This window comes from Aptenodytes forsteri, unplaced genomic scaffold, assembly GCF_000699145.1.
Source record: "Aptenodytes forsteri isolate BGI_AS27 unplaced genomic scaffold, ASM69914v1 Scaffold156, whole genome shotgun sequence".
Lineage (NCBI taxonomy): Eukaryota > Metazoa > Chordata > Aves > Sphenisciformes > Spheniscidae > Aptenodytes > Aptenodytes forsteri.
In genome coordinates this window covers 314,735-325,254 of record NW_008794166.1, presented here as the reverse complement: position 1 = coordinate 325,254, position 10,520 = coordinate 314,735, and the positions used below count along the sequence as shown (strand labels likewise).

Sequence of the window (10,520 nt, the reverse complement as noted above, 5' to 3'; positions counted from 1 at the left end):
GCCCCCCCGCTCCCTCCCCGGTAAAAACGCTTCATCCCCAACCTCTGCTGGAGTCGCCCCCCTGGCCCACACCTCCCGGAGTGAGAGAAGTTCACAGATAAGGCAGTTCGTGTGAGAGGGAGGCTCAGCCCTGCCAGTGGTCAAGCCCGTGTGTCCAGGCCTGAGAAGGGCAGTGACTCGCAACACCAAGCCTCCCCCTTCCAGACAAGACAGAGAACAGAGACAGACAGACAGACAGAGCGTGGGAGGGAGGCACTCCTATGGTTTGCATTGCTGGTTCCCTCCTCCCCTGGCTCTTGCTCCCCCAGCCCTTGCAGGTCCACTCTATCCCCCTCCCATCTCCCAGCCCCTAATACAATTCAGATCCTTGACAGCTAAAAAACAACAAAACAAAACGAAAAGAACAAAACAACCCCCACACCACACCCTTCGCATCCTTCTCCACCCACTGCCGTGGCCCAGAGGGGAAATCCTGACTCCCAAAAAGGTCCTGCAATTTTTGCCTCCTGGCGGAGCTGAGACCAAGCAGGAGCTGGACCCATTATTTCCCTGTGATCTCTATAACATCGTCGTCTTTGTCCTCATCATTAGAGCTGCATCCCACCTCTGGGACCTCCTGGGGTTCAAACTGAGGCACCTGGGACCGAAGGAGGCCCCCGGCCGGGTAGCCCGAGTGAGGGGACATGTAGCCAGGGTAGGCAGACGCCATGCTCCTGGGAAGGCTGCTAGGCAAGACGGGGGCTGGGAAAGGAGCAAACATCCTGGGCTCGGGCAGGAGTGACTGCGTGAAGGGAAGCGAGTAATTGGGCAGCACCCCTGTCAGAGAAGGGTTTAGCATGAATGAGGGGACGCTGGCGGTGGCTGAGGTAGCAGCAGAAGAGCTGGCGGTGCCGGCTGTCAGCAGAGGGTCAGTAGTCACAGGGAACACCAGATGAGGGTCTGGGAGTAAATTGGGCAGCTGGTAATAAGAGGAGCCAGTGCCCATGTACAAGGAGTTTCCTGGTTGGGAGGCAAATGGATGGGTTAGGTTGTGGTTTAAAGAGACAGGAGGCATGGCGAACCCACCAGAGACGGGGTACCCGTGTTCGTACGGCTGCACGGACGATGGCAACTGGCGCTTCTTCTGCTGCCTGCGGGCTTGCTCCTCCGGAGCCGACGGCGAGGTCGACTTGCGCTTGTTGCCCCGTAAGTCCAACACCGAGTGGGCATCGACGTGCTGGCTGGTGGCCGGCAAGGCTGAAGACATGGAGGGAGCCATGCAGTGAATCCCCACACGCTGCTCAGCTCCTCGGGCTGCTAAGCCGGGCGCGTTGTCCGTGCGAGCAGGGTGGCCTTGTGCTGCGTTGGTGCTGGGAGAGCTGTGCCGGGACTCCCGGGCAGCTGCTGCCTCCGCATACTGCTGCAACTCGCTGATGATCTCGGGGCTGTCGGGGGATATGGGCCGAGTGAGCTCCTCCGCGCTGGGGAGCTGCGGTGATGAGGCACTGTGTCTGCCGTTGCTTGTGGACTCCAGCGAAGAGCTCTGGGAGCCTGGAAACAAGAAGATGGAGAAGGTGAGAAAGACAACCTTGGAGAAAAATCTGGGGGCCAAGAAGCAACAGTGGAAAGGAAGGTGGGGATATCATAGGCAGATTGTGCGGTCAGCTCTGAACACAGGCGTGATGGAAGGCAGCCAGGCACCCCAGTCACTTGGGTAGGAAAGCACGTGAGCAAGCCTCACACAGCGCTCACAAGCCCCTTACCTGAGGCAGCTGTCCGACGGTCTTCATTGCCCTTTGGCTTCCCAGTGGTCCGGATAGCAAAAATCCGCCCGTCACTGGTCCGGATATACGTCCCTGGAACAGAGGCAGGACAACTTCATTCACCGTTTCCATGAGCCCGTGAGGCTGCCCTGGCAGGAATAGGACAGCAGTGCTGCATAAGGCCAGCCCACAGATCATGCAAGGAGATCAGTGGGGGGCTTCTGCACCTTCCTCACTCCTCATTTCCACCCTTTCAGCTTTCCCGGGTTGGAGCTCACCCCCTCCCAGTGTGCTGCCGGTGGGAAATGTGGAACTTCATGCTTGGGACTAAGTTTGGTCTGGGAGCACCGGGAAGTGTTTGGCTGCCCCAGTACATGCAGTGGGTGTTGTGAGAATGAGACACCCAGCCACAAAGTTCAACAGCTCCTCTCAGAGGCAGCAGCAGCCACAGCTGCAATCGTCCTGAAGCGTCAGCTACGACAGCACACCCAAAGCATGGGCTGCAACAGAGCCACTGCAGACTCCAGATCACCTCCCCTTCTTGTTTCTTTTCCGCTCAAGGGACTAATTCATGCTTTTACATCCTTCTCTTCACTAATTAGCATTGGCTAGGCCCCTATCCACAAGTCTTACCAAGACTACCAAGACAGAGAGACTTACCTTTTGTCCCTCGGATGATGTGGATGCTCTCGCCAGCACTGATTCTTGCCTGTACATCAGTGGATGTGTTTGTACCCGGAATCACAATATCTGGCAGCGGGGGAAGAAACAGAACAGTGTCCGTGAAATTACACGCCAGCCACAATCAGGAGTGGGGAGGTGCACCACCAAACCCCTTTGCTTGCAGTGCAGTTGTCTTTCCTATGCACTGTGCTAGAAGTAAGCCCTGGGTTTATTTCTGAGCAGCATAGGAAGGCAGCAGACGCTCTGAGGGAGCAAAAGCCACACAGCTCTGGCACAGCATCTCCCCTATCCCAGAAAGGACAACTGGCAACAGTATTGCAGGCCCTCTCGCAGGGAGTTCACTCCCAACAACCTGCCAGGCCCATGCCCCTTGCACGCCCGCAGGGAAAGTCCTCCAGGTACAAGGGAACCACTCAAATGCAGAGAGGCAGTATCAGTGGTTCTGATGCCCATCTGCCCACAGCCCATGTGGGCACCACCAACTCACCCTGCTCCTCCTCAATTCACCATGGGCATCACAACTCAACTCACTGTGAGCATCAGCAACTCACCTGTGGTGGTGACAATCTTCTGCACGAAGACACCTGCTCGCTGTAGATAGTTGATGGGGAAGTTGACAGCGGGGTTGGAACTTGAGGTTGATCCTGCACTGCCCATGGGGACATGCCGGGGCATCATAGGAATGGGGGTGGATTGAACTGGGCGGACGCTTGCCACCGGCTTGTCCTCACCCTTGAGGGCTGGTCGCCTAGTGAGAGAGGAGGGAGGAAGTGCAGTGCCCCCATTGACAGGGCTAAGCATCCTCTGCCCCCTCATTTCATGTCTACAGCATGGGAAGAAGGGGAAGAGGCAGGTACTCACCAGTTCCTCTGGCTAAAGGCAGGGATGCTTGTCAGACTCTGGTCACTGGCTGGGTAATACTGTGCGTAGGACGGCCGGGTGTAGGGGACGGATGCTCGCTTTTCCTCCTCATAGCTCTTCTTCGCTGCTTTCTTCTCTGCCTTGGTCAGCTTGTGCTCCTTCCGGTCGATCAGCAGTGACTCATGCTGAAAAGGCTCCTGCAACCCCACAGCACTGAGGTTTTGACACCAACACACCACAAGAGGGAACCACCATGCCCTAAATGGCAGCCACCCGGTCCCTGCATCAGCACTGTCCCCATCCCAGGCTGGAGCAGGGAAGAGGGGAGTTGGGAGGCAGAGCTGGTCATGGGGAAGCATGTGTGGGGCAACGCTGTGGATGTGACCGAGGCTCAGCTTGAAGAGTGACAGAGTCAGCTAAGCCATCGCCCACCATCGTGAAGCCTGCCCAGCCAAGGCCATCGCTTACCATGATCACACAGCAAAACCCATGAGCCAAAGGCCAGGCTAAGAGCGCAAGCACGGAGCCGGCTGAGATGTCACACAGCCACCAGAGCCCCATGGCACCCAGCCACAGGCCCACTCTGCAGCACCACCCTACCAGTGAAACTCTTCACAACACAGGCAAGTGCTGGCTATCCCAGCTTTGTTTTAAAGCCCCCCCAGGAAGAGAGCTGGCAGCAAGCTGGGATATGCCACTGCCACCTTCCTGGCACAGCACCAAGTTGAAGAAAGGGGTGCCCTACAACCTGCCCCCAAACCTGTCCAGGACAGACGTGGCTCTAAATGTGTCGAAGATATTGCAAAGAAGGGCAGGGCTCTTAGGGCCCTCTCTAGAGGATTTTTTACCTATTCCCACCAGCACACAGATGCATCCTTCTTGCCATCATGTCCCCATCACACAGCCAGACTCCTCCAGACCTCCTCTCCTGCCTGTGCACTGCTGTGCCAGCAAGGAAGCAGGTTGGTCTTACCTTGGTGATGAGGTGAGGATACTTGAGACAGGCTAATTGTAGAACAGACTCCTTCATCTTGCTTGGATTGAGGGAGAGCTGAGCAGGGTCGGATTCCTCTTCCACAAAATGCAGCAGGTTCTCCACCTCCCGTCGGGTGAAGTTCAGCACTGGGTTCAGATCATCCACCACCCGATCTGGAAACGAGAGGGAACAGAATGAGTAGAGAAGGGAAGAGATGGGTCCTGCTGCCCTTCCTACACCCCTGTCCTAATAGAGCTCCCTCCTTGCAATCTGCATTATCCTCAGAAGCCTTCTGTAAATGTCAGGGCAGGGAGAAAAATCATTAGCCATGTTCAAAGATGAGCCTGTTTGACCAAGTCAGGCTGACAAATGCCTTGTGCTCCAGACTGCACAGCAACACAGTGCAGGTCACTGAGCTCCTGGCATGCAGGAACATGAAGCTAATTACAGATGGTGTCCCATCTCACATTGCAAGGCTTAAAACATACAAGCCCTGGGACAGAACTGCAGCCACATCAGTTCGTGCCCTCCCACAAATCCCACCAAAAAGGCTCAAGTTAATAACCAGGTGCTGAAATTTACAGAACTCTGTTGAGTCAAAAGCTCAGAAAAGCAGCCACGGTCCCTCCCTCACAAGAGCCTGAAAGTTTTCCTTGGACATTCCTTCCTGCACACAGGGCAAATGGGAGCACATGGAGAAAACATCTATATCCAGGACACTCTTGGGAGCCAGGCCAGCTGCCAGGGGACTCCACCTTGAGTGCAAGCCAGCATACTGAGCCGATCACGCTGGGCTGCTGCCTCTGGAGTTGGGTTTCGAGGCAAAGAAGGACACAGGCAGCAGAACTCTTTTTGGGTCACCACAACCCTCAGCTTCATGCTCTACGAGAGCAGCTCGACAGTTGGCACAAGCCAGCACAAAAGATACTTTTGGTACAAGGGCAGGTCAGAACTGGAATTAATTAATTATTCTTGGCTCCTAAGTAAGCCCTATTAGTCAAAGGTATCAATATATATTTTAATTTCGCTATTTTCCCTCTCTTGCTGCTGGAGAAATGGAGGTACAGAGCTATTTAATAAGTAATGCCCAGTTTAAGCCAAGTAATGCCCAGGCACAGGGGAAAACAGGATGACCACCCCCCAAAGTCTCCAGTCTCTTGTAGCAGCCAGGAGAGTAGCAGGGAAGGTAAATGGCACTGCATTGGACTGGTAGCACAACCCTGCTGCAGGATGCTGGCTCTACAACCCCTACTGCTCTGTCACGAATTTCTTATAGGGTCTCATGTCACTGCCAACTCATAAACATCAAACATAGCCCTAGGATAGTGTCTCTGTCACTTCTTCGGCTGTCTGGTTTTCAACCTTAAAAAAAGAAGTTATGAAAACCACAGAAAAAGGACTTAAAGGAGTGAAAGTCAAGAGTGGAGTGCCATGTCCATCCACACTTACCTGACATGCCCTGCTTGGAGATCTGACGGTCATAGATCTTCTTCTCAAGGGTGTAATCAGAAACCAATCTGTAAATGTGGCATGGCTTCTTCTGCCCGTAGCGGTACACTCGGCACACGGCCTGGGCATCATGGCACGGGTTCCAAGAAGCGTCAAACACCACCACTCTGTTTGCTCCAATGAGGTTGACACCCAAACACCCAGCACTGGAAATTAAAGGCAAATTTCAAATTGCTGCCTTGGCCAATTTTCAAAGCTTCTAGGCAGGACAGCCATCACAGCCAAAAGTCCATGAGGTGGCTATGGAAAGTTTCCTCCAGTCATACAGGCAATTTCAAACCCATGTTTGGTTTCCAAGACTGTTGTTAAGTTGTTGCAGAAGACTAAGGCTAAAATTCTACGCCCCTAGGGAATTCAGAAGCAGATGGCACTATCATCCCATAGAGTCTGGAGAGCACGTTACGAAGGAAGTTAAGAACTGAAAACCCCTATGCATCCAGAGCACCAGTGTGAGTCCTCCACTGTGCCCTTCTGCTCCAGCCAACTTACCGTGTGGACAAAAGGAAGAGCCAAACAGAGGTGTTGCTGGGGTCATTGAACTGGTTAATCAGTCGTTCCCTTTCCGAGGCAGAGGTGCTGCCATCCAGTCCTGAGAAGGAAATTAGACACATTTAAAAGCTCTGTATGTTTGGGGGAATCCCATCAGAACAAAACCATTTCCCAAACACTGAGCTTTGGCACTGGTTCCCAACCAATTCTAGGTCTTCCTCAAGTCATGCACTCCAGGACCTCAACTGGACCACTCTGTACCTCTAATTTGCCCAGCCAGGCAGCTGCAATGCAGCCAGCCAGGTTGGGATTTGTTCAACTGAAAGATCAAGCAAAATATTACTCAAGCTTGGCAAGGCCAAGACTGGGAGTGCTACCACACACCTAGCCCATTAAGGCTCCGTATTAAGCAAGAGAGTCAGCAAGCAAAAGCAGCAGGCAAAAAGGCCTCACGTATGCTGGAAGCTCGAGGCACCAAGAGAAAGCAAAATTGTGAAAGCCTTTGGCAAAACCCCACGGACTGGATCTGAGCACAGAGAGTACTGGTCTAAAGGAGTGCAGAGGAGTATCCTGTGTCTGTTCCTGGGCAGCAGCTTGCTTCTGGCAGCTCTGCAAAAATCAGGAACACCACATCCACCGCTCCTCTCAGTCCTGACCTGTAAATTAGCCACACAAAGCAACAACCCATGCCAGAACAAGATTTAAAGCTGGGGAAGAGGGGAGGAGGAATTCACAGATCCGAGGTAGTGAAAGCATTCCACAGTGATTCTGGTTTGGGAAGCAAGATCTAGAAAATAGCCAAACAGGAAGCAAAAAGTATCTTTTACAACTTAAAAAAAGCACTAGTGTGTAAGTGAGATGTTAAAGATGTCTAACATCTTCTGAGTAAGATGTCAAAAAGAGGATTTAGAAATTATCAGTTAGTTGCTATCAAACTTGACACTGTCTTTCCAAACAACTAAAGTAAGAACAATCTGAAAGAGACTTCATCAGAAGAATGCTTCAGAAGAGCACTTTCACACCCAGGGACAACTACAAGAAGATGGTGGATGACTTTCAGGAATTAGTCTGTCACAGAGGATCAAACAGTGTCACATCAAAACAGAGGAGGACTGGCTGCACTCACTGTAATAGTTGATGTTTCGGACCCAGTTGTGAACTCCTCCATCTGAGCTTGGAGGACTCGGCATTGGTCTCTTTGCCAAAAACTCTTCAATGACAGATAACGTGGACAAGCTCTGGCTGCAAAACCAAGATCTCTGTTCAGGAGAAAGCCCCCACCAGTAGCAAAAGTGGAGTATCAGAACTCTTCCCCAACCGTGACAGCATCGACGGTTATCAAACCCTGTTTGTGGCAGCACAACTCTCACTAGTAAACTTGATAGTGGCAGAAGTATAAAATGCATGGAGGAAAAACAGGATCTAATACAACAAAGGAGAAAGGGGGAACTGCCACACCACTCACCCCGTGTAACAACCTCCTAGTACCAGAGGGGTTCAACTACTCCAGCATTTAGTGACTGTAGAATCAACTGTTGATACTTTGCTTACCTGAAGACCAAGATCTTGTCTCCAAGCTTCACGCTTTCCTCAATTAGGTGGAACAGTAACACCATCTTGGGTGAATTCTCCAAGACTCCCGTCTGGTAATCACACAAGATGTCTTTGGCCTACCGAGAAATGGGAGACTATTACAGGTGGAGTTGCTCATTCCCTGCTTAGTTCAACAATCCTGTCTCAAGGTGAGAGAAATAAGTCATTGCAAAGAGGTTATACACATCCAGCCAGGTCCAGGTGACAATGTTACTCCCAACTACTGCTGCTACCTCCCATTTCAGAAGCTCCAAAAGACAAACTTCTTGGAATACGGAAGAATGAGCATCCTCTTAACCTCTCATGACTCTCTACTCTATCTCAAGACCTCTCCTCCAGCTTGCTAGATTTACCACCATCTTATCTAGACTAAACTTCACCCTAACACCTTTTTTAGAATAACAAACTCCACAGCCTTTTTGGTCAGATGAAAACAATGGTATAAAAGAGTGTTGCCTGCACTCCAGCCTCACGAGAGTCCCAAAATCCCTACCCAGTGCCATGCAGACATGCTTATCAAGATGCTCTGTGGCAGAGAAAATGGATGAGAAATCCCCAACTCTTAAACAGAAGAGTCTTTTCTTTGCTCTAGTTCAGAAAACTGCCCTAACAAAAAGACCTACAGTCTTTCAGAGTAAGTATCTAGTCTATGTTTATCATAACTCTCCAAATGAAGAGTCTTCCAGCAGTGGTACTCACCCACTCATAAGTAACGACCTGATTTGCTCTCTCCTGAAAGGGGTTGAAGCCGACGCTCTGGAGGAACTTGCTATTGGTAGCTTCTCCAACTGGTGATGCCAAAGTATTACTCTCTGTTTTGACTTTAATTCCCTGAGGCTGGCAGCGCGAATTAGTACTTGCTGTGCCAAGGTCATCCACATCCAAATCCTGCTCGTTTGCCAGATTCTCCTTTTGCAGAGCTTCATACAACACGTCTGGATGGTTCCAGATCTGAAGGAGTAAGAAAAGAAAGTGGTTAGGCCTGCGCTGGCCTGCTGCCTGCCAATGATTGTGGACTCACAGCTATTCAAAGGAAATAACGAATACTTCGATCACCTCATCACCATCCCCACACGGAACTGTAAGGCACTGCAGAGAAAGCTAGTCTGACTGCATTACGGTAGTGAAAACAGAAAACATGACTCTGCCACAACACAAGGTATAAACCATCTTAACCAAGGCTCTCCTGACTTTAAAACTGATGAATTCTTTCCCTGAGAACAAAACAGAAGGCCACTGTGCACCCCACACAGCACAAATGCAGAGGAAGCTGCTTGTTTGCATTGTAGCAGGTAAATGGTTAAGGTATCAACCCAGTACTGGTTCAGCTGATGGCTGCAGGTTTCTTGTACAAATTTGAACGAGACATTTAACATGCCTGCACCCCAGGTCTGGAAGTGGGGATAACAATTCTGCTGGGCCATTGCAGGGCATTCTGGGGAGAGAAGATGCGTCTGGCCAACCACACTTTTATCTCCTGTTTTCACTCATATTCCTGCCTTTTCCTTACATACTAGAATATTTCTTTGCAGCTCCTGCCAAAACCTACCTTACAACAGACACAGAAAGCTTTGAGTGGGTTCAGTCCCAGCCAGCCACTGTTGCCTGCATCTCGGAACCGGTTCATGAACTCTGTATAAAGGGCCCGCTGGATCTTTGACAGACGTACCAAAATGACGTGTTCTTCCTTAGATGGGAGCTGAACCTTCAGCACATTGTGGCCTCGCCTGTGGAGGAAATAAAGAAAGAGAGATAAACAGAGGGAAGGGAATTTCCGATCTGATCTCTCTGTGGCTGCCTGTAGGGTAAGATTTTGACTTCTTGCCCACCTGGCTGCAGAGAGAAAGATCTCTAGTTGAATGCTTCTCTAATGCACGACACTTCCAAGATACTCTCCCTGCAGCCAAATACCAACTGTAAGCACAATTACAGAGATCTCAAATGTTACAATCTTCTAGCACAGGTCACAGTGTTAAGAGGGTGATGAAAGTCCTGTTTTCCATGGCAGTTGAAAAACAGAAATAAGACCTAAGGTCTCTTTTTAGCTCTGCCAATGACTAAGACACTCCATCCATATCACTGGTCCAGCATCTTAGAACTCTCATCTGAGAAACAAAGCTGATTTGTTTCCAGAGTGGTGGAGACACTGTCACTTTTCATAACTGAAGGTTATGAAACACTTTCAGATCCTTGGGTAGAGGATGTCAGAAAGTGCACATCCAAATTAACTATTAAGACATCAAAATAAACCTGAGATCACTCTGGTGCAGTTAGAGGTGTTGTTCTCCATTATCAGAGTCTGTGGTACCAGAGCAAACCAACTTTACTTCTACCTCCAAGGCAAAATGGAACCATAAGGACCACTTTGCAGTTGACAGATTGAACAAGACAGAGATTCTGAGAGAAATATGGAGCTGCTAACCTAAGAATCTTCTCTGTGGTTTTCTCTGTATGCTTAAGATCCTCCCACAAAGACAGATAAGGTACCTGTTTTAAAACTCAAGCCTAAGAAGCTGGATCCATAGGTCAAGGCCAATTGTATGAGGTTCAACAAGGCTAAGTGCTGGGTCCTGCACTCGGGTCACAACAACCCCATGCAGCGCTACAGGCTTGGGGAAGAGTGGCTGGAAAGCTGCCCAGCAGAGAAGGACCTGGGGGTGTTGGTC

At 50.7% G+C, this 10,520-nt stretch overlaps 1 protein-coding gene across 4 annotated transcripts in view; it reads right to left on the bottom strand.

The window, feature by feature from the left end:
* The window catches only part of RAD54L2 (RAD54-like 2 (S. cerevisiae)), a 57,604-nt gene that overhangs the window by 2,605 nt on the left and 44,479 nt on the right, over positions 1–10,520 (bottom strand). For 2 of the 4 annotated variants that reach the window (XM_009281094.1, XM_019472582.1), the window contains exons 10-21: positions 9,404–9,581; positions 8,554–8,805; positions 7,813–7,931; positions 7,388–7,503; positions 6,262–6,361; positions 5,713–5,918; positions 4,261–4,436; positions 3,288–3,484; positions 2,978–3,174; positions 2,403–2,492; positions 1,743–1,835; positions 291–1,530 (exon numbers count right to left, since the gene is read on the bottom strand). In XM_009281094.1, coding sequence (XP_009279369.1) covers positions 542–1,530; positions 1,743–1,835; positions 2,403–2,492; positions 2,978–3,174; positions 3,288–3,484; positions 4,261–4,436; positions 5,713–5,918; positions 6,262–6,361; positions 7,388–7,503; positions 7,813–7,931; positions 8,554–8,805; positions 9,404–9,581 — 2,713 coding nt within the window. In that variant the 3' untranslated portion in view covers positions 291–541. Of the gene's footprint in view, positions 1–65; positions 1,531–1,742; positions 1,836–2,402; positions 2,493–2,977; positions 3,175–3,287; positions 3,485–4,260; positions 4,437–5,712; positions 5,919–6,261; positions 6,362–7,387; positions 7,504–7,812; positions 7,932–8,553; positions 8,806–9,403; positions 9,582–10,520 lie in introns of those variants that run through there. The other 2 variants (XM_009281103.2, XM_009281085.1) reach the window with 2 other exon arrangements.